The 24095-nt window shown below is 43.2% G+C and overlaps 1 protein-coding gene and 1 long non-coding RNA gene across 5 annotated transcripts in view; one reads left to right on the plus strand and one right to left on the minus strand.

Annotated features, from left to right (window-relative positions):
• Window positions 1-80: 80 nt before the first annotated feature.
• LOC131904343 (uncharacterized) lies at window positions 81-23462 on the plus strand. Its single transcript, XR_009377731.1, has 3 exons — window positions 81-198; window positions 1274-1451; window positions 22506-23462. It is a non-coding gene; the product is annotated as an uncharacterized LOC131904343 (long non-coding RNA).
• LOC131904340 (calmodulin-binding transcription activator 1) overlaps window positions 1781-24095 on the minus strand; it is a 50585-nt gene continuing 28270 nt past the window's right edge. For 2 of the 4 annotated variants that reach the window (XM_059255450.1, XM_059255447.1), the window contains exons 7-13: window positions 20910-21097; window positions 20213-20459; window positions 19548-19619; window positions 18266-18286; window positions 16825-17018; window positions 15740-15814; window positions 1781-5039 (exon numbers count right to left, since the gene is read on the minus strand). In XM_059255450.1, coding sequence (XP_059111433.1) covers window positions 4976-5039; window positions 15740-15814; window positions 16825-17018; window positions 18266-18286; window positions 19548-19619; window positions 20213-20459; window positions 20910-21097 — 861 coding nt within the window. In that variant the 3' untranslated portion in view covers window positions 1781-4975. The remainder of the gene's footprint in view (window positions 5040-15739; window positions 15815-16824; window positions 17019-18265; window positions 18287-19547; window positions 19620-20212; window positions 20460-20909; window positions 21098-24095) is intronic. The other 2 variants (XM_059255451.1, XM_059255449.1) reach the window with 1 other exon arrangement.

A 24095-nucleotide genomic window follows, 5' to 3' on the forward strand; every position in this document is an offset into this window, starting at 1 on the left:
TGTAACCTCCCGGCTGACCCGAGTGGGAGGGGTCAGAGCTTGGCGGGGTAGCAGCGCCCGCGCTGGAGTGGGCGGGGCTAGGGCGCGGCGCCTGCGCCTTTGGACTGGCTCCTCCACGCCCATGAATCACAACAGCTTCCTGAAGTGTCGCCGCTGCCCTGTCTCTAGCCCTGGAAAGGCAGTTTAGAGTAAGAATGGGTGCGTTTTACATTCCTTTGAGCCTGCATACGTTGTCCCTGGGTCGTGACATTAGAAACAGCATACGTGCCTAATGTTCCAGAATAATCTAGTGGTCCTGGGGAGACAACCAAAGTTCCTTTCTGAGAAAGTTAAGAGGCAATAGGAAGTCCATTTGGAGTCTTGACTGCAGGGTTTGGGATAAGTCTCCTTTCATTTTCTCACTAGAGATGACAAATATTTGCCACAGCACGGTTATTACAATCCCTGAAGGGAGCCTTGACATTGGGAACTCTAGTTTCTTCTTTTCTGTAATTCTCTGGCCCTAGCAGAGTAGGTACTCAACTTTTGGTCCAATGAGATGAGTAATATACGTTGCAATGTATTCCAACATGCTTAAACAGACCAAATAAGGTCAGTTGGTGGATTCCTAAGTGAGAACCACAAAGCTGTCTTCCACTTCAATATTGTAATTCAAAAAAGTTAATGTGAAGCCAGCGGTGGTGGCGCACGCCTTTAATCCCAGCACTCGGTTCTCGGTGAGTTCGAGGCCAGCCTGGTCTACAGGCACCAAAACTACACAGAGAAACCCTGTCTCGAAAAAAAAAAAAAAAAAAAAAAAAGTTAATGTGTATTGGAAACGAGAGAGTTGCCACATAAAGTGGGTATTGGGTTGAGTGGTAGCTATGAAGAACGTTCTAGGTGAGTAGAAGTGGACATAGCGAGCACAGAACAACTGGAGAATGTGGGGCTGGGCTTAAGTAAAAACAAGAGTGAACAGAGGAAAGACAAGCAAGACAATGGCATTTAAATGCAGTGGGCTCCAGAAAATATTAGGAACTCCCATTGAAAGGTTCAGTGTGAAACTGTCTGGCACTAGTTCTGAGGTAGATCTGAAGTGAGGTACTCCTAGGGAGACAAGCAGAACTCTGCAGTGAAGAGGACTGGAACGATGATGAAAAGTTCCTGGAAGGGAGGCCTAACTGAGGTAAACTGGAAAAAGTCTTTTTAAAAAAACTACCCAGTAGCACTGGGGAGTATAGCCTAGTTGGTAGAGTGCTTGTCTAACATGCAGAATCCTGGGTTTGATCCCCAGAACGACATAAAACCTGGCCTGAGGTGGATCTCTGCGAGTTGAAGGCCAGCCTGGTCTACAGAGTCAGTTCCAGGGCAGCCAGGGCTACACAGAGAAACCCTGTCTGGAAAAGGGAAACAAACAAAACCCCAGCCTGTTGGCACCCATCATCTCAGCATTTGAAAGCTGCAGGTAAAAGGTAAGAGGTTCAAGGTCATCCTTGGGCTTAAACAGGGAATTTAGGGGTACCCTAGGCTACAAGAGAAAAGGTGAATTTAGAGTAAGATCCTTACTTATCTTTCAAGTAACTGCACTTAAGACAAATGATTGATGTGTTGAGAGACCAGGCAATGTAGGTGGAAAGCAAATCTTTGGGAAAGTGGCTCTAAGTGAAACACTGGGTGTGAAAACACTGCATGTGGAAGGTAAAAAATACTTCCAGGTCTAACTATGACCTCAACCTCAACACCCTAGATTTCAGGTCAGGTTAAAGCAAAACACAGATAATATGGGGAAATTTTCTTCATTTTTAATTTACAGCAGAAAGAATATAAAGCATTCAGAAAACATTTTCCATATTTTAAGGGCAATTCAAAACATTTTGCATGGTTTCCAGCAGCTGAGTTCTTCAACAGATCCATTGACTCAATGATGCTTTACATGCACAATTACAAAAATAAAACTTACAAAAAAGAAGACATCTAGACTAGTTTTACATGCAAGTCTCAGGGACCCCCCGTTGGGCGCCAACTACTGTGTGGAACTGCCATAAGCGACCGTGCAGCCAGAAAGGGGTTCGTCGTAATGTCTTTATTTCATTCACACAGTACAGCTGATTTTGAATGGGTAACAAGGATAGCAATTAAATCTTCAGGAGACAGAATAAGATTAGCTATTAATTTTATAATGAAATCCTACTCCTGGCACTTGGGAATTCAGATTATCCAAGAAAGCTGCGCCTACTTATCACCTTATATTCAAAATTAAGAGTCACAATCAAAAAAGGTGGTCAGAAATGCTTTGTTTCAGTGGAAGTACGCTTCGACCTCACCTAGAATTCACAGTTGTACTGGTAGGTTTTGACCCTACTTCTATCCCCTCCGTAAGAACTTCCTAATTCTATGTCTCTATCTTCCAGAGTTTTCTAACTTACTGAGCTAATAATGTGGCATGTGAAACATTTAAAAAAATAAATGTGAGGGTTGAAGCAAATCCACTGAGGTCATTACTCTGGTCAAATGATCAGTTATCTGAACCATAAGCAATGGAGTAAATGTATCCAAATCCAGTATTAATATAGGATATTCTGAAAGAGCTGGCTTTACATTCTGTTCCCTGTTATGAATACAATTGTGTTTTTATAAATTACTCCGTGTCCTCAGACAGGTCAAACTGTGTAAAATAATAGGAATGGGGGGTAAGGGCAAGGATTGCAACAGCTGCAACATAACCCACACATGTAAAAACAAAATTGGGTCAGGTCAGCTTACAAATGTACAGGTGGCTACTAGTTGTGGGGCTGTCACTGTTGTCCAAGCTGATCACAAGCAGAAAGACATATACTGTACAGTAATTTGAGGTTGGCAGTGAAAGGAAGTAATTAAAAAACAAGTACAATTATAGAAAAGGCACCAAGAGCACTGACCCCAGTTTTTTTTTTTTTAACCACAGTCTTTTTGTTTCTCCCTTCCTTCTGAAGACACCAGTTTAAAGCTCATTTGTGAATATTTTTAGGCTTCACAACAAGCCTTGAGTTTTAACTCACAGTTGGCAGCCAGAACCATGTTTTTGTTTTTGTTTTTAAAGAAAATCTCATACCAACCAATTCTCACACTTAACCTGGGATTTTAAACTGGCATTAGCAAATGCAAAATTGGTTCTCTCTATTTGACATGAATAGTTTAATTTTAAAAGCATCAGATTTCTTTGGCTCCTCATTACATGGAAAGAGTAATATACCGTGGCATCCCTTCAACACCAGTCTCCATTTTTTTCACTTTTATTTTTTTGTTATTTTTCAGTTTTTGATTTTCAGGAGATATGAAAACGTCATTTTTTTCTAATTTCACACTAATTCTTTTGTCAAATTTTGATCATTCTGATGTTCTTTGTTGGTGTGAGTGGATGGTGTTAAGTTCTGTAAGGATTCATCTTATGATTATCTATTTTGCAAAAGTAACTTAATTTTCTTAAGCAATATTAGCATTCACATTACTTGGCACCTTTGGCAAAAAAATTTTTTTAAATAAAATAAAATAAACTCCTGGTAGCCAAAATTAAATGTAAACATATCCTTTTTTTTTTTTTTAAAGTAATGCTACTCTGCCTTTTTTCCTATTTCTAAATACAGTAGCTCTTTTTTATTTTTTGCAGGTTAGTCATGCTTTAGCAAAATGTTCTTCTACAGAACATTTAAAATAAAGTACTCTTATAGTGAAATAAAGTTTTTTTTGTTTCATTTTACAGACCATAGCCACTAATGCTTTGCTTTTGTTCTTTTTCTTGATTTCATGCACATCTTTGTTTTAATATATACAATATATACAAACAATACATCCACATTGTTCTTGCTCATTCAGACAAAACTATACAAATAATTTCATCTTGCCATGTTATTGACCTTTGTGAATAAAATATTTAGCAATTAATATAACCCCTTTCAAATATTTTCTTGCTTTTTTCATTTCTACCTTTTATATGTACACAGAAGCCACTCTGTTTGGATGAGATAGAGCCAAAACATGGAATTTACTGGCCAGAATGCAGCACCACACTGTCGTTTAGGTGGCAAATGTCCAGGCAAGGTTAATGATTCCTTGGAATTACTACGGTTTCCAAGGTTACTAAAAAAGGCTACATGCTTTACCAATTCTTAAGTAATTCTCATTGCAAGTGAAAGTAAGGCCAACAAATTAAAGTGCTGAACATGAGAAAAGGGACGAATCGATCACTATCCTCGCAGGTTCTTGGGAGGTGGTGGGGACAAGAAAATAAATTTAATTCTGTAAGCTGTTTCTCATTATTTCCCGTGCATTACCCGTTTACCACACACCCGCCCCTCTGCAAATTTTCACAAGACATTAAAAACCTGCAGATTTAAAAAGTTGCATTAAGTGTGCTGTAGAGATCCAAACAAACAAACGAACAAACAAATAGGAAAAAAAAAACAACCCCAAAACAAAAGAAAACAGTGAAGGAAATGAGAACACACAGACTCAGTAATGACTTGGGTGATCTAAGCCCTCCACTGAGAACCAAAGATTCAGCTTCTTGGAAGTAACCGAAGGTGCAGGCCCAGCATTCCTTGTGTTGCTAGCATCGCCCCACCTGTTCTTATCTATATTTTTGGTATAAATATTTGTACAGTTCCACACGATGTTTGAATACAGCCCTAATGACAAGGAAAGTGGCTTCTTCCTAAGATGAAGAAGCCCTTCCAGTTCCTCCTGGTGTCTTGTTTTCCTGTGATCCAACAGAAGATTGAGTTCCAAGATGTCTTGCTGATCAAATTAAAAGTTGTCCATGAAAGTGCAAATGCAATGACCAAAACATTCTTGTTAAAATCCTGCAGCTGACTCCCCAAAACTGCAGAGGGATTGTGTGTGTGTGTGTGTGTGTCTGTGTGTGTGTGTGTGTGTATGTGTGTGTGTGCGCGCGCACGCGTATGTTTGTTGTTGCATGTCTCTGCTAAAAACAGAAATGAAAACAGTCTGAGAAGCAATGTCACATTGCTAAGGGATGCTGCTGTATGTCTTCAAGTTCCTTGGCCTTTTTCAATTCTTTCACTCTGGAAGAGAAACAAAACACAATACCAGGTGATAACTACAGAGTGAAACTGACCAAATAAAGGAGAGAGGGGGCTGTCACCCCGGAAATGAGAAGCCCAGACAAGCCCCTTCTGAAGACTGACAACAAGAAAACTTGGGAGAATATTCCAAGAGGAAGATGTGACCCTGTGTTAAAACGTCAAGTTTTCCATGGGGTGCTCCAAAAACAGAGCAAAGCTATTTGCTTGTTGTATTGAATCAAGAGTGATACTCATAGCTTGGAAATGTTTAATTATTTGAGGAACTTCTTCCTCTGTCTGATAGACTATTATGAATGCCCCACAATTCCATGTGATGTAAACTAAGGAATTGGCACGCACATTTATTTAGCTCTAAGTAGACCCAGGAACTGAATCATTGTTTTACTTGTAGACTCCAGACTGCTGGCTACCTTATCCTGACCCTACAACTTACACCGAGTTCCTCTTTCCCACTCCCCTATGTTGCTACATCTTGGATCTTCATAATTCTTGGTTCCCTCCCATTCCATACTGTTAGCTGTAAAGTTCATGTTCCTTCTCAGAGCTCCCGGATACCAAAAAGGGATTTTGTTTTACTTATCATAAATACTAGAGTAAACAAGTTTAAGTGAGAAGCTCAAAGACGGCCATGGAGGGTTCACACCAGCAGTTTATAAAATGCCGCTCCAATCTACGTTTTTTTGTTTTTTAACGTGAGAATTTGCCTATAAAAATGTGGGGCCCAATGAGATGTGGTGCAAGGGTAATGTTGTAGGTTCTGAGACCATCAACAGCAAATGTAGCAATAGCAAAATGGTCAAGTGCAAGCTGGTGCTTGCTGCATCAGTCGGGCAGTCCACAAATGCTACGTGCCACAGAGTAACATCTGCTTCCCAGAAACAGAAGCAAGAGTTTCTGAACATTCCTACATTGTCCCAATGACATAGAAACATCAGATTGGCAGTGGGCTTATTCAGAAGTCAGCCAAATGTGGCCTCTGATTCTGTCTAAGGTCTCTCTCCTACTGTTTATGCTAGTCCATTAAGTTAGTCAAGATGAGTGCTAGTGTTTTCTAAATACACTTAAATAAAACTCAGGCAAATAGCAGCATTCTGGATAAAAACAAAAAGTACTGCTGTATTACACAGGTTGGAAATGAATGGAAAGGACATATATATTCTGAGAAATTAAATAACTTATGTTTACAACTTTGAAACAGAATCATTTCTTAGTTGTGTGAAAACCTGGTGTGATCTCTTCAGAGAGATAAGATGTACTCTTTTGGAAGAAAAGCTTTATCCTTTATATTAAATTGCTATTACATAGGAAAACTTACCTAACTTCCTGCATATACCAAGCCCAGCTTAGCATGGCTTATTTACAACAAACGGCATTGTCTCTCCCAAACTGTCTCGTCCTTCCTTCTTAAAGCTATGTTTTTTGTTTGTTTGTTTGTTTGTTTGTTTGTTTTTTTGAGACAGGGTTTCTCTATGAAGCCCTGGCTTTCTTAGAACTCCCTCTGTAGACCAGGCTGTCCTTGAACTCACGATATTCACCTGTCTCTGCCTCCCGAGTGCTGAGGCTAAAGGCGTGTGCCACCACCGCCCAGCTTAATATGCATTTGATAGTTAAGGATACCATAGTACATAGGCCCTAGGATGTGGTATCATGTTGCCATATAGAATAGTGTATGATTATAGGCCCCTGATTTTGGACATGCATACTTGATAAATGACTTCTTAAAAATTGAAACATGCTATAGGTCTGTGTTCAATTTTTAAACATGCAGCATCTAGACTAACATCCCTTTTGGCTGGAACAATGCAAGGCATGCACAGATGCCAACCTCACTTCCAGACATGCAGTTCTGTGCTCACGCAGACCCATCTGCCAAAGTCCTGCAAGATGTGCATGCTATGTCAAACACCATGTTTCATTTGTGCATTAGCACAGAACTCATTCACAGCATCGCTGCTTAGACTTCTAGAGCTTCAGGAAGTCTGAACTCAGAATCTGATAGCATCACCATAAAGACAGCCCTTCATCTTTCTAGAACCATTAGAAATGCTTTAGACATATTAAGTTCATCACTGAGGTGAAATAAAAAGAAGAGTGAAATGTTTTAGGCAACTTTGTACCAAAGAATCTATAACCAGTTGATCAGGACAAGCCTAAGTTAACACTATTCATCCAGTTAAACTGGTCACGCTGGGGTTTTGCAGTCACCTCATCTCCGCCACCTACTTCTTTCAGAACTAATTAAAATGTCAATTACATTTTCACAAAGGTTTAAATTAATGCTAAATTAATTATGAATTAATGATGTTCTCACAGACCACTAAGGAGAGTGTGTGTTCAAACACAGAAAGTCTATATAGGAAAAATAAGAGCATTCCAATTTTTAGGCACATTAATTTCATCATGGAGTCACCACATTATACTGGAATTATAAATAACATCAAAGGAGTGAAATGCCATAGAATTCTTCTTTAACAAAAGTCTGTCAAGGGATGAACTAGAGAAAAGGAGTGGGGAGAAATGACTAACCATATTCCAGTGTCTTTAAAGGTTCCTCAGAACCTGTGACTTTAAGCAGTCATTAAAATACAGCCACTCTCTCTAACTTATAAACATAGAATGTAAGATTCATAGGAATTAAGCAACCTGCCTCAACTTGCCTTGCTGGTAAATGGCAAAACAGCAACTTGAACCCATGTCTGTTTGACTTCAAAGCCATTCTGTCCCACTCCACGGGCTCTAATAGACAGGCTTTTAAAAATTCCTACTATATTGTTTTTTTCCAAAAGACTTTAATAGTAAAAATGAATTTGGAGAAATGTCATACTTTGGATGAAACTGATAATGATTCTATTTTCTCCATTCTAAGATACCATCCTCCATAAAGCACTGTATTGGATTTAATTACAATGTTATGGGGGAAAACACCCTCATACAAAATGCCACTGGTGTAACACAATCCTGGAACCCTGAAACATGCAGAAAGAATATGCCTGTAACCCCGGAAGACAGCCTGCAATGCTAGCCAGACCCGCCCTGTTGACACCAACTCACCCGAGAAAGCAGGAAACAGACCTGTGCCATCTGTCCTGCAGATACCACAAACAGGCTTCATGGTACTTGAACAGATCATGGGGATAGAATAGGTGTCTACATCTTCCTTTAAATCAAATGCCAGGTGGATAAAATCATGTATTCAAGTTATATTGCCTCCAAAGAAAAATTATACCTCTAAATTGATTTGGGATATCTGAAGTACTAAATTTTTAAAAAATTCTGAGAAACAGAAATTTCACATCAGTATTTCAAAGAATTTTTAAAAATTGGTGCTGCCTTATCAGTCATAGACACAGATAATTACTAAACCTCTATCATCAATAAGAAAGATATGTGATGTTTAACCATCATCTGTCTTCCTCCTTGCTCATGTGTTCCCCATAAGCTACAATAGATACATGCTTCTATATTAACTATCATGCCTGTTTGGCATTCTTTAAGATGTTTCTTTAAAATTTTTATTTTAGTTCATGAGTGCGTGTGTGTGCGCGCGCGTGCGTGTCTATCCATTGAGCCATCTCACTGGTCCTAAAAGGTTCCTAAGATATTCTTCTATGCATCCGTTCCATTACAACTTCATCTTATAAATGTGTTCATATGACAGAAGTAAAAAATTTAGTGGAAAAAAATAATTCATTTGTGTTTTACTCAAACCAAAATCAACTGTCTGAACTACTTTGCTTGGTATCTCCTGTGCTACAGACATGTTTCAGTACATGAACTTGGTAAACATAGACCTGAATTACTGAAGTTGGATTCCTACTTGAAAATGCAGCCCTTGTGGTGACTACCTATACAACTTAGAGCACAGGCACTCAACCAACCTTGCTATGTTTCACAGCCGCTAAGGACTGCTAGGTTTGAGGTTTCTTAAAGAATTACAAATATGAGGCTCATGTAGAACTAATAAAGCAGTGAACCTAGAAATGCCCAGGTTATCTTATCTATGCATTTATGAATGAATGAATTGTACTCGTTTCTGAATCCCACTACACAGAAGACAGGCAAAGTAGTTGTCCATGACTTAGTACAGACAAATACAGGACAGAAGCTATGGTTCTTATAAGCAACAGGCATTGCTTCCTCTAAGGAGAGCAACAAGGACCACATTTCTTTCTATTTTTAATTATGCGTGCGTGCGTGTGCGTGTGTGTGTGTGTGTGTGTGTGTGTGTGTGTGTGTGTGTGTGTGTCTATGTGGGAGCATATGCACAAAGTATAGATGTTCTCCCCTGGAGCTGGATGGATGCCAAGAACCCAACTTATACCTTCTGCAAGAATAGGAAATGTTCTTAACCACTGAACCATCTCACCAGCCCAAGGACCATATTTCTGACTCTCTTCTCAGTAATTTGGAAGGTACTTGACTAGCTTGAAGGTACAGGAATCAGGATATCAAGCCTTTGAATTATGATCATACAAATATTAACATCAGAAAATCCCAAGATTTTCTCAAGCATTCTAGGCTGTAAATCATTGACCCTCTGAGATATCATGACAATCTCAACCAAAAACAAAAAGAAAGAAAGCTGCATCATAATGGACTTGAGTGATGTGTAAGCAACAGCCCTGAAAGCCAGCAGAAGCCCACAGGGTTGACTCCATCAGATGTCCAATGAGAATTCATGAGTAAATGAAAAAGACCTGCTTCAGAAATTCTGGTGAACAATGGCTCCATGGGAAAAGCGTCAGGCAAAGCCGCTTCATTACATCTACTGGGTGACGCTCAGCCAGAGGAATGCTTCATGAGTCAGTGGCTTTCAGCAGGCAGGGCCTTGCAGTGCTGGCCGTCAAAAATCCACAGACAGCCTGAGGCTGCTGTCCAGTTAGTTACCTGTTGCTCTCAGGGCTGCAACAGCTTGTGGGGAATTTAGGGAAAGAAGAGAGATCTTGCCATATTCCAGAAATCTCATTTGGATTGCAAAATAAAAAAGACAGAGAGGCCCAATAAGAATGACAGAGAGCATGTTGTCTGCAATTTAACACACACCACTGTGTTCCAAAAATATTCATTTCCTAAAAGAGGCAAGTGAGACACGATTACTTTGAGATTCATGACATCCTCCATGACACATTCCACATTCATTTCTGACTTCTCGGATGCACAGGGCCACTTGGAATCTAAACCTCATGCTATAGTTAACTAAAGATGTAGCTAACACATCTGTTGGCCCTTGACCAACTGTTGACCTTTCTACAACAGTATCCTTTCAGGTGGGGTCAGAAAATGGTTCCTTGGATAAAAGGATACAGCAAAGCAAATGATGATTTGTAACTTCCAGAACCTGGTGACAACCTGCTACAAAAAAGCGAAGGGTTTGAAACCCAGTTCTCAAACATAGAGGAAAACCCATGGCTTGAACATCTGTGATTGAATGTGTTCTCTCTTCTTCCTCTAATGAGGATCTCGTTTTAGTAGGAGAGCTGCACCCACCCTTATTGAACATGAGCAGTAAACCCATAATTTCCAAATATAGGTTATTTAAATACCACGGCTGATCATAAGGGCCCTCCTTGACTGTGTACTTTCTGAAGCCCTCCTTGTTACTTCGTAGAGGGAAAGGAGACACCTGTCTGGGAAATATGGAGAATGGCCCTCATTTAGGAGAGACACAAAAGGACTGTTCTTAAGACAGAAGGGCAAAACCATTTTGTATCTGGAAAGAGACACTGCTTTGTTTTCTCATGCATTTTCAGCCAATTAATTATATCTCAATACCTTGAGGCCAGGTTGTTTCCTTAACATGTATCTCAGTGGTTCTGGGGCAATACCACAAGAGGTGCACCAGAAGTCCATGCAAAAAATGATGCTTCCCTTATATACCTTTGGAAAATTTCTTAAATCTTAACAGAAACTAATGTGTCTGAGAGAAGAATGAAAGAAACCAAATTCCCAAGCCAAAAACCTTCCCACAGGCTTCTCAGAAGTTGTCGACTCCATTTTCAGTTACTGGATAAATCAGGAGCTAAGCCTGGGTGAAAGGCCGGACACAAATGACCTGCACTAGAAGAGTACTGATGTCCTTTCCGAGCCTTCCAGAGAGAAGATAAAAACGGAGACACAGTGGTAATTTGGGGTCACTGCAGCTGGGACAAGCCTATGATGTGCTAAATCTGCTGATGGTGGCGCCTACCTTTGTGGAGGTCCTTCTGCTGTGGACCTAGGAGTTTGGTCAACAGCATGTTTCACACTGTATCACAAAATGTAACTGTACATTTTCAATGACTGTAACATACAAACCACTAACTGGTTTTCTGTACTTTATAAACTAACAAAATAAGCATGTTATCCTCTTTTGACATGCCATCTCAAGACTATACTGAGGGAGATTCAACTTGGGGACTACAAAGGGGGTGCCACTGCAAGTTCCCGAGGAAGAGAGAGCGAGAGGAGATCTCATTGGCAACTGCACAAAGACATGGACAAGTCATTCCTCAATAAAGAGCTGGATACATGGTCCCATCCCAGAAGGACCCTCAAACCCTCTTGGCTCCTCTCTCTCAAGCTCCCTGCTGACTGCGTAAGGCATGAGGGATGTTATGAAATTCCAGCTTCCCATGCATGAGTGGGAGTCTTAAGAGTTCATGGCAGAATGCAGCAGGCACTAGAGAAATTAAAGTAGGGGCTCTGGTTGGCACTGAAGTCACCTTTAGAAAATGTGCTCTTGACAATGATCATCATTGACATACCAGAAACTAACAGGCTTCAAAAGTGCGTAAGCAACCACTTCTAATAAAATGTCAGTTCCCTTCAGCAGGCTCTATGAACTGCATTTGACATGCAAGGTACTACACTGAGTTAAACTGAGTGCTAGGGCATGCACCTGTCCTCTTGGAGGATTCCTGGTTGTTTCTAATGCAAACAGTGCATCTGTGTCTGCAGTGGGTGAGGTGGGGCCTCATGTACTTTAAGCACAGACATCTCTGAGAGGCTCTACCACATGGGACCTGAATGCTCTTTCAATGGCAAACCACTGTCTAACATTAATGGGTGGGAACAGCTGAAGTTACCAGCATAGCTGTGGTCTAGTTTTGTTTCCAAGTTTCTCCTTCAGCAACTATTCATGGTTGGTTGGTTTTATTCCTGATTCTAAAGCAGTCACAACTGTTCTACACATAAGTCACTACTCAGGAAAAACTTACAAAAAACTCACGTCATACATATCATCAAGTTGGCATGGCAGCAGCCTGTAGAGGCTGACAGAGATAACCTCCATGCAATACTGAATTAACTTCTTCTCCAAATGTTATGTAAGAAAAAGTTACCAAAGTTTATTCAAGTTCCAGCCCAATGTTGGTGAGCTTTTTAAAAGTTTTCTGACATTGCCTTTTTCTGTGTCTTACAATCTGTTTCAGCTGTACTCGAAGATGCTCCTGTGTGTATCTACAAACTGGGATCCTAGTCTCAGACCTCGGCAACACTGTCAGTGTATGACTACCTAGTCAAGACAACGTCTTTAAAATACAAATGCTTTTGGAACAGCTACTCCCAAATGTACCATGGAGTCTCTATGCTCAAGATACTCCACATGTTTTTTATTAAGAATTACAATTCAGTGTTGCATACCTAGCATGCTTTCTGCTGTATGTTCAATGTCCTAGGCAGGTTTTCCTCACAGGAAAAGGGAAGAGCGATTTAAAAACTGTAGGGACAGGGTGACAGGGAAGTAGTATCTGTAAATAATGTTTTTAAAAGCCTAGTACTTCCTAATAAGCTTTTTCCCCCCCTGCCTATAAAATTTGACAAAACAAAAGTTGAGAAAATTTGATGTGGCCAAGTATTATAATTACAAAACCACTTGCTGAATTTCCCCTGCAATACAGCCTCAAGTCAGCAGGAAGGCCTGTGTGGAGGGCTCTCCACCTGGTCTGAGCATGCTGGGCAGTGGTCTCAGAAAGTCCTTCCTTCATACTTTCTCATGCATATGAACCTCTACTGGAAGTGACTGCTCTCCTGTTGCATAAAACAGCAGTGTTAGTAGTCAGGGTTAGTTTGTATTTTATTTTATTTTTCATTCGGAATGGATGTGAAACTTACTGGCAAACCTACGCTGCAGCCCCATGCAAGCAAGCAAAAAGCAAAATATTGAAAATGGAAGATAAGGAGAAACTGGCTAGCAGGCAGCTAAACTCACCCTTTTGTACAGCCTATGGTCCACCAGGGGGCTTTAGACAGTAAAACAACACCAGAGAGCTATTAGCACGTGAGGGTCACAGCAGCAATCTTACCAATAGCTTTATGTCAACCAAAGAGACTACCAAGTGGTTTCTTTTGTGGGGAAGGAAGAGAAGGGTGATGGCAGGGGATGTGAAATGAGCAGGAAGAAAATCCATCAACTTATTTTTAAAAACCATTGGGGTCACATGACTTAGAAATGGGACTCCTGCTGATTTCTGAGGCCACTGTCTACCTACCTTGTTGAGAGGGTATCACGAAGTTTTCTATTTAATACAGACTGTAACACTTCTAACAGACAATAAACATGACAATGTTGCTTCTAAAAGTAATGCTAAGTAAACCAGATGGGGTTGCACACATCCAAGGGAAAACACAAGTTAAAGTAACCCCAAGGAGAGAGATCCAGGACTTCGTCAGGCTCCTTAATGGAATATGTTAAACACACAAAAATGAAAAGTGAGTAATACACACTTCACGGCCAATATGCAAAGGTTCCTGCCATTGGCTTGTGTATCGTCTGAACCACAAAGGGCCAACAAAAGAGCAATAGTCTTTATTTTGCTGCAAACTGTGGGCAGACAGAGCCCCAAACCTGATGATCTCTTCACAGCAGACCTTGCCAGCCTCACTGGTTAGAATATAAACTCAAGACAATGAGCTTTTCAGCACATTCCTCTCAGTAGTTTAAGAGCAGGATTCCTCTGTCCAGCCTACGTTCGGAAGCAGTCTTTTACGCAATTATATTTTAAGGACCTTACTCTTTCAACTCATCCACTGTAAACACAGAACACACACTGGAAAGGCAGTGAAGGACTCAGGTAGCTTTGCTTACACTTCATTTCTCATGTACACTTGAACTCAAGCAGCAACCAAGTGGAGAGAACAGCACAGTTTAACCTTCCAACGTTCCTGTTTATTGGAAATGGCCTCAAGGAACCAACCAGTCTCAAGTGGGGTGGCAACTTTGCACCAGAGGGGCTAAGTCTACTAGTCTCTGTGCCGGACAGTCTTTGGGGGGCTCTCGTTCTACAGGCAAAATAAGGGAAGAAGGGGCAGTGAGCACATGAGGCTATAAGGAAAAGAACTCAGGGGAGTCCAAGGTATTTTACCAACTGGAGATACTCAGCTGGTCTACCAGGTTGTAAGTGCACAACTGCTAACTGAAACACACGGCTTACCAATAGAGACGGGAGACTGGCTTTGGAAGGACGTGCAGAATCGCCTTCATTACGTGAAAGCACACCCTGTCGTTTACTACCCTTTCTGCCAGGGCTTCCCCAGTCAGCTTATTCACATTGGTATTTCACATGCTAGCTCTTGCTAGCTCTTAGGGTGGAGGTGGAGAAGACCTTGATCCAAGGCAGGGAAGAAAGCTTCCGGGGGATGTACCTGATCATCCATATTCCATCTAGAGACTGCCTGGCATCCTAACACTCACTCTTAAGATTTTATGCATGTTTCTTTCTATGGTCACATAGGTGTGTGTCTGTGTTGACTTAAGTAAGAGCATAAGATTCCAGATGAACTTTAAGTCTCAGTGGCAAAATATTTTCAAATATTAGCAACTTAAATGGCTTTAAGAGTAAGAAAAACTGAAGTGAAAGCTCTGACGAATGAAACTGAACACAAGGCCTTGGGGTTGGTTAAACAGGAGAGAGTGGAGAGCAGAGCCAGCTCAAGTCTGATACTCTTAACTGTACAGCTCCCGATACCTGAGAAACAACACGCTGCACGGAGGGGAGTCTCAGTGCAGCTCCAACAGCCACTGGCACAGACTCCAGACTTGATCTACAGAGAGGAAGCAAGGCTCTCCTCTCCAGCCCCTACAAGTCTAAGTCTTCACCGAGAAAGCTCACATTTGAGGATAGACTCCTCTAGCAGGGCTCCATAAGAAGATGCTATATCCTCGGGGACCAACAGGCTGTCTTTACCTCTGTGTTCCCAGCTCTCACCTTGGACCTAATCAGACTGGCTCTGATTGAGTAGAAATGCTATCTTCTATATATCCAGCAGAGGGCACCAACTGCTTAGTGGAAATTCCACATGTGAAAACCTATGGCATTTAAGGGTTTTTATCCTTGATTTTCTGTGTCGATGTCTATTAGCAGAGGGAACACACAGTAAAGACCATAATGCAAACTGGCATATAAATGATACGTTAGAGAGAAATTTGGACTAAAAGCTAAGTCCAAGTAAATTACATGCATGCCCCAATCAAAACAGAAGAACACTGTTTGGGGTCTCCATGATCAGACACACACACTTTCTCCAATCATTCCAGCCCAAGTGGCAGTGCCTAGAGTTCCACCATCCTGTTGTGACCTGGAGTGCTTACCCCATGCTTGCTGGAGGTTATCAGCATTACACAGAGCCAGCACACAGTTAGGAAGGTAAGGGTTGTTGTGTTATTATTTGTGAGCACAACGATAGATAAGGACTTGGTGTACCTGTGACGACAGCGACGTAGAAACCTCATTATTTTTCGAGCAGCTTGGTCCTGCTTTTTGGTCAGCAAACTGCTCCTGAAAAAGCCAGAATACTATTGTCACAAGAGAGGTTCCATAAAGCTTACAGTGCAGATACTGAGAACCGATAGGATCACAGTGGGGGGACTTTCAGTTAAATGGTTTGTCACAAACCCAACTGAAAGCACACACCGCTCCCACAGTGCTGCCACTGGCCTGGGGACTCTCCCAAGCCTTTGTCTTCTTTACTTATTTGAGTATCTCACGCTGGCTAACCCATAGTATAGAGGCTTTGAACTTTTGATCCTCCTGCTTTTGTCTCCCAAGTGCTGGGACTACAAGCATGTGCTACCTTGACCAGTTTATGTGATGTTGGATACGGAGCCCAGGGCTTTGGGCATGCTACACAAGCACTCTGCCAACTGAGCTATGGCCCACTCCCAAGTTTTAAGGAGACAATATGAAGACTAAAAATAAATAGTCCCTCCATATACCCTTACAACTTATTGTCTGTCTGTCTGGGGTATGGGGTAAGACGGGGCTTGCTGTGTAGGCTAGGTCGGCCTCTAACTCATGATCCCCAACTCAGCCTCTAAAGAGTTTCAGGATTACAGGAATGTACCACCACATCCAGGTCTTTTCCAGGGTTGTTTTTTTTTTTTGGGGGGGGGGGGTGGAATAGGCCTTCCAGCATTAGCCAGACCTCCTCAGTTTAGGAGTTCATTCTGAGCCTGATACTCTTTCTGGGCTATTTTCTGTTTTTAATCTTTACTCAGCTATGATAAAATGGAAACACTAATCTCTAAGTACACTTTCTGAGTAATTAGGGAGTTCAGAACACTGCAAAATGACGCCTCTTTACCAAATTTAGTCCTGACACATCTGAACCTATACTGAAGACAGCCAGTGACATTCAAGTAACAACATGTGCAGAGAGACCAACAACACAGGTATTGCTAGACAAAGCCACAGGACCTGGAGTAGCTGAGACCACGCTGTTGCCATGCCTCAGGCCCTGCAGCATGCCAGGCAGGTCTGCTCCTGGGCCCCGCAGGCTTGCCACCCACCTGAGCTTCTGCTGCACGATGACTGCTGTCCTGCGCGCTGGCCGTCTCCTGCCGCACTTTTTATAACTCCGGTAGAAGTTCTGGATCAGCACCGCAGCTCGCCGGCTCTGCTGAAACCGTTTCTGCTCGTAGTAACTTCGGAATTTGCTCTGGATGAGGATGGCTGCCTGGGTCATCTTTTTGTAAAGTGCATACTGCAGGGGACACAGAAGGGACAGGACAATTAATGACGGGAGCCGTAAGTCCTCTGAGCTCAGGAAGTAAGAGCCCCTCCTTCCTACCCTCATTTTTGATGGGGCTGACCACAAGACTCCAACAGCAATCTTTCATCTCTCTTTCAAAATGGAAAGAATCAGTTTCAGGACAGCCTGCAGGCAACACGGCACTTCTGACCTCAGACAGCAACATATTCTGCCTCTCCTGATTTCTAGTATACTTGAGACATCTGAGTCCAAAAACATTAAAATGTAACATTTTAAGCTGAGAATTTACTATCCAATTTGGAAACACTTTAACCCTTACTATGCGTGACTCTACACACACAGAGCCCCCTGGCAGTCAGCACCTCTAACTCATCTGCTCCATGACACACATTTCTAATGGAGTTACAAGGTCCCAAACACCAGGCTTATCATGAGACGCTGACACCGCTAAGCCATTGTACCCTGCAAAAGATTAATACTCATCAGACCCATACAGTGGCCATGCAGTGGACCCTGGAAGGCTGCCAGAGAGTATCAGAGGCCTTCAACCCAACATGCTCCACAGCCACAGATCTGAGAGAAGGCAGCACAGGAGCCAGGCTTGGTTCTGAATCAGTCTCAAGGCCCTAACACACAAAGCTCACCACCGTGCTATGTAGAAGTTTCTAACACAGTGAAGAAGGCACATGGCTATTATAAGGGGACAAACTACTCAGAATCCCAAACTCCATGCCTGATAGCATCCCTAGCTGTGCCATACACGAGGGAAGAAAACCGGCTTCTCAGAATGTTCAAAAAGCCAATCTCTCTGATCTCTCCTGGCTGTCTTTAGATTCATTTCCATCCATTCAAAGTCCTTTCAGGTAAGAGCACTGCATCCTATGGTGCTCCTATAAGTCTCCTCATTACAGCATGAACACAGTGCATGTTCTGGTTCCTTGGGCCACCGTGAAGCCCACCACAGAAATAAGATATTGGCTTAATATTCACTAGGTTCAAAGTCACTGGCTGGTGGATTGACCTGACCATAAAAATGTTCACCTATTATTAATGCCCAGGCCCAGTCCACTAGAAAAACTACAGGTCCCCAAGGATAGATGTGGTATGGCTGGGTGGCCTAGCAAAGGAGTATGTGTTTGGTGACTGAATGACCCCCCCCCCCCCCTTGCAGCTGGTGATGAGTGTGGAGTTTATGACTCTGGTGGAACGGTTTGTGAGAGGACTTGGTGTATCATTACCTTCAAGGCTATCCATGTCAGCTTAGGGGAGAAACAGAAAATACAAGATTAACGTTAGATTACTGAATACAGAAGACAAACTAAAAAACCCCAAATCAGTATAACTCCCAACCAAAACCAACAAAAAGGCAGCCTGGCTATGTTAATGCCTTCGCCTTCGAAAATATCAGTCTTACAGCTAGCTGTCACCATTTCCAAAGATAATGCCTTCCATCTTCCTAGCCATAGACAACATTTACTCAGCAGGGTTTTTTCTTTCTTTTCTTCTTCTTTTTTTAATAAGTACCTGTTGTCATCACAGACTGAAACCGTGATTCTGTGTATGATATAATCTAGTGCTAATATGAAGCCTGTTCACCAGTCACAGAGACACGTGGACTGTGGTGTCAGCGTTTGCACAATAAACCTTCAGTGTCTGGGATCTCGGACTCAACTGGCCGGAGTTGAAGCCCTTGCTTCCCTTCCCATTGATAAAGTTTAAAGGAGATGCTTGAAAAACAAAACGAGCCAAAATGGCAACTCACAATAGAAACCAAAACCTTAGGTCTGAAGGAGAGCATGGGACCCCATATATCTCTGCAATTATTACACATCTTAGTACTCAATACCCTTTATGTAGAATGTAAAGCTTACCCAAAGCCCAATAAAATAAAGTATTCTAAAATCTTTTATAGAACAGCCTGTGTGTACATGCCTGTGCATGGATTAGTATGTGTGAGTATGTAATAGTGAGTCCAGGCTGGCCTTGAACTAGGCGTCCTCCTATCTCAGTCTAAGTGCTGGGACTAGAGGTTTGTGCTACTGTTCCCAGTAACATGACCAATTTTAACATGGAATCTAGTCTAAACTCAGTAAGAAAAGTTTCAGTATTTTATAACCACCTTGATATCTATAAACTCTAACATTTGCTTAATTTCTACAAGATTGCTTCTTCCTCTGTGACTAGAAATAAAACTGTTTGCTTGGAGCAGCTATGAGGCTATGGTGCTCCTGGAAGACAGGCGGACACTGCCCTGATGTAGCTCAGCTACCCTACAAGCTGTACTGGCAGCATGGTCTCTGAGAAAAGCCTGGCTGTTCTTCATGCCTCTGCTAACTACAGCTTGGTGGCAGACTGCTGTTCTCTTTTCCTCGGGTTCTTACTCAAGGCCATTCAGGTCAGGCCTTTGCTATCAAGAGTTGGATGTGGTGCTTTTTAGCCAAAACACACAGCAGCATCCTCCAAGGCCCAAGCTGCTTGGACAGATGCCCTTTCCTTCTATGACACACAATTGAGGTTTACCTGTTTGTACTTCCTGTAACAGCGTTGAATGACGGCAGCAGCCACTTCTTGCTGTTCCCGCAAGGGTCTGCCCTGAAAGGTGAAGTGAGGAGGAGATCAATAATGAGCTAATGTAAGAACTGTCAACAGACATGTAATGCTCCTTTCCAAGAAATAAAATCCAAGGCTTACTAAACCACAAGGACAGTGATCACTATGAATTAGAAAAATGAATTTCCAGAATAAATCTCCAACTATTTTTTTAAACAAATTAGGCACTGCACCACTCATCTTACAGGCTCTCGGCAGTCTTTCCTAAATAATGCGACTACTTGACTTTTTTAACGCCTGCGGGCAGGGCGGTCAAGACTCCTTTAGGGATGTGCCGAAGGTGACCGATTCCCATCGAGCTCCCAAATCCCTGATAAAAAGCACAGGGGCAGCCTACAGTCTCTGATCTATGTCCTCAGGGTCTGATCTATGATTTAGGTCACAAATTCCTTGTGGCTGAGGTGTCAACTTATCAACAATAAGATAATGACAGCCATCCTGCTGGTTTTATTTGACTAAAACTCCTGGAAGTTATTATGATAATAATACAACTAACATAAAGTCTTCCAATAAACATTTTATCAAACCGCAAACCACAGGGAAAGGGGACTGGGACGGAGACACACCCATTTTACCTTGTATTTCCGGAAGGCAGTCTGGACAAGCCTGGCAGCTTCGTAGAGTTCTCTCTGCTCATGGTCGGACAGCGTGAGCTGAGCGAGCTCATTCTCTACCTTCTCACTGGTGGATGCGCTCAGGAATTCTGACCAGTCTGCAGCCGAGGGAAGACTGGGTTTCTCAAAAGCCACTTCACTGACAGGGGAGCCTGCGGGGCTCAAGCTGGCATTAGAAGAAGGAGTTAGGGGCTCAGTGTATGCACTCCTGAAACAAAAAGAAAAAGACCAATGGTTAACAGCTACTTGCACCATCCATTACCCAGGAATTGATGAGACAAGACAGGGTCCACCTGAAGCCACCCCGGGCAAGTGAGAAGCCTTCAGTCTGTTTGTGGATTGCTTAACACACTCAGACTTTGGCTGCACCTCAGTTAAATTCATACTGAGCACCTATATCAGTTTAGCACCGTGCTAAATACTGAGGCCAAAAAGGACACGAGCCTGCCTCTAGGAAACTTCACCTGAAGTCAGGCACATCCTGGCCTGGCATTTTACCAACACTGATGTGGGGAGGAAGGGACAGGAGAGAAGGCAGAGCCAGGGTTTGGAAGTGGTTCGAGGCCCTCCTTGGGAAAGGCGCTCTTTACACTTGGCCTCCAGTTAAATCCAGGACTTTATCCTGGGCAGAGAATCCCTGACCCCAAATTTTCCTAACCTGATGTGGGCAGCACTGGGCAGACGGTCGGCATCAGCTAGGTAACTGGCCAGCCAGCTCATTGTACTGCTAATGGTGGCGGGATCTGTTCTTTCCAGGGCTGAGGACTCCATGGGCACAAAGTTCTCCTGCTTGATTCGGTCTGGTGTGGCCTCAATAATGTGCTCCGCCAAGGTCATCATGTTCACCTGCAACCAGAGGCCACAGACACTGAGCTTAGGAAGAAATCTCCAAGCCTGTTTTACTGCCACCCCTCACCTTGTAAAGGAAAATGGAGGCCGGGCAGAGAAGTGGGGGAAGACAGCCAGTTTACACCTCAATCCAACGCACTCAGCAACATTTTTAGTCAGTATGTGACTCACTGAGACCTGACTATCTCCTAATCACCTTAGTCACATCTTAGAGAACTTCTGTCTTGGGCCCACTGTCTACTCTAAGCAGCATTAACCAGTTAGGGACCTCATACCTGGGGAGTTCCAGGTAAATCCTCATCTTAATTAAAAAATATCCTTTATGTGACTGCACGTGCCTTCTACCAAGTGGTCCTGGAGACCTAACTCAGGTCATCAGGCTTGAGGGCAAACACCTTTACCTGCTGTGCTATTTTGTCAGCCCTACATGTTGATTTTGATTTTTAACTGGGTGTCCATGCCCGTGCGCACACGTGTGTCCCTGTGTGCACATGTGAGAGCAGGTGCCTGCAGCCCAGATGAGGGTGTTGGATCCCCTGGAGCTGGAGTTGTGAGCCACCCAGTATGGGTACAGGAAACCAAACTAAGGTTCTCTGCAAGATCTATACTTAGATTGTAGACATAGTCTCATCTTTTCAAAGTTATTTGCACACCTCTTAAAAATGATAGTTAAAATGCAACAGGTTAGGTTTCACCAGATCCTCTGGCCTCGGTGAATGAGTGTTCTGAAAGGAGGTCCACAGGGTGGAAAGGCTCATCTCCTACCGTGAAGGCACCTCAGAGTTACTGTGCTATGGGGTCCCGCTTTGCACACAGACCCCCAGCTTGTACAGTGTGGAGTAGGTGTGATGGTGAGTGCTGAGGCATTTGCTGCCCTGTGTCTTAACTGTGGATGTAAGGTGACTGCTGCTCCAGGCTCCTGCTGCCCTCATTCCTAGCACGATGGACTGTCTTGAACTAAAACAAACTGTTTCTCCCTTAAGTTGATTTTGTAGAGTACTTTAGTATAGCATTGGGAGAAGAATCTAAAATACACACTGTTAACCACAGGCCTGGGAAGGCCTAGCTCCACTTCTGGTTCTTGAGTGTGCTCAGCAGGTCCCTGCCACACCCTCCCGAGACCACAAACTCTTTAGTCCTGTGCCAGGTATTTTGGTCACGGCAACAGCAAGACACAGAAGACTACATCCTAGTTTGACGAAGTTTCCAGAAAAGCAAAATTCTGGGACTGAAATCAGATGTGGGTGGTTCAGTGGGACACCGGGAGCTGAAGAGGAAGTGAGACTGACCTAAGGCCTTTCTGACCAGCTGACAGCTACTGAAAGTTGGCTAAAGTGGATTTTACAATCTAAAAATCAGAACTCAAAAAATAAATGCCATTTAAATGTTTAATGTACATTTTCAGATTTACATGGATGAGCAACTGCCTATGACAGTGTCTCCAGAAAGGTTTAACAGAGGAGAGAAGATCCACCCTGAATGGGTGGCATCATCCCACAGGCCGGGGTCACAAGCTGAATAAGCAGAAAGCGAGGAGCCCCAGCAACCAGCTCGGCTTCCTGACTGCGCCTCACTGTTGAGCAGCCGCCTCCCTCCTGCTGCCAAGCCTCCACCACCACCATGGATTACACCTTCAAACCGAACCAGAAAGAAACCCTCCCTCCCTTCCTTCCTTCAGCTGGTTTCATCATGGCAAGCAGAAAAGTCATTAACACAGGTCCAGCAGGAACTGTCCACACCAAGGTCTGGGCAAACTCCAGCAGGCAGAACACAGCCTGTTGGTGTAATGAGGGCTTTCTCCGACTGCAGCTGCAGTTCGTCCCTTTCACTCTGTCCACTCTGTCCTACTTCTGTCCTCTTCGGCAGACCCAACAGTTATAACCGTTTCTGTATGAGCCACAAAGCTTAAAAATATTCAGCTGGCTCTTTACAGAAAAATTTGTCAGCCTTTTGTCTACAACATTATTTAACTTAGGCTGGGCAAGGGTGGGGGGACACATGTAACCCCAACTACCTGGGAGGCAGAAATGGGAGGATCATAAGCTTGATGTCAGCCTGGGGAACTTAATGAGACCATCTGGAGATAAAACTTAAAAGGGGGCTGAGGACTGTGCTCAGTGGAGAGTGTTCGCCTAACATGTAGGAAGCCAAAACATTATCTGATTTAACCTGGCAGGCATCCTCCTGGCTACATGGTTGTTGGTAAATCAGTGGTGGGGTTTCCCATCCACTAGGTGCAGTAGGTATACTGGTAATAAAGCATGCATGCTTCTCCTCCACAGAATACCAGAGAGACCGACAGCTCCCCCAGGATGCAATGCTCAGGAGTGACTCAGCTGTTAGGTTCCTGCACCTGCTGGCAGGGAGACGGCTTCCCACTCCAGCATCACTCCTTAGGCATGGGCCTTCTTTCCACTCCAGCATCACTCCTAGGCATGGGCCTTCCTTCCCACTCCAGCATCACTCCTAGGCATGGGCCTTCCTTCCCACTCCAGCATCACTCCTAGGCATGGGCCTTCCTTCCCACTCCAGCATCACTCCTAGGCATGGGCCTTCCCACTCACTCCAGTATCACTCCTAGGCATGGGCCTTCCCACTCCAGCATCACTCCTAGGCATTGGCGCCCTAGAGTTTTCCTTTTGTTTTGGGATGCATCAACAAGAATCTGGAAATTAGAGGTGGCCCATCCCATGCTTTCTGGTTGCCCCTTTTGACTGCCTCCGATTCTGAATTGAGTGAACTTTGTCTTAATCACCTGGTACCTCGTTTAGTCTACAAGTTTAGTGCCCTCAGAAGACTCTGTGCTTCCTACGTTCATTACAAGGGCATCCAGCTATTAGCCCTAGAGGTATTTCACTGCATGCCATGTGAGCCTCAAGCCACAGACGTCCTTCACAATGGCTAGATGACGGCCGTGGTAGTCAGTCACTCTGATAAGCCAAATCCTGTCTGCAGGCTTCCTGGCTATTTTTAGGGCCTTGACTCTATATAACCA

This window comes from Peromyscus eremicus, chromosome 2 (assembly GCF_949786415.1).
Source record: "Peromyscus eremicus chromosome 2, PerEre_H2_v1, whole genome shotgun sequence".
Classification (NCBI taxonomy): Eukaryota; Metazoa; Chordata; class Mammalia; order Rodentia; family Cricetidae; genus Peromyscus; species Peromyscus eremicus.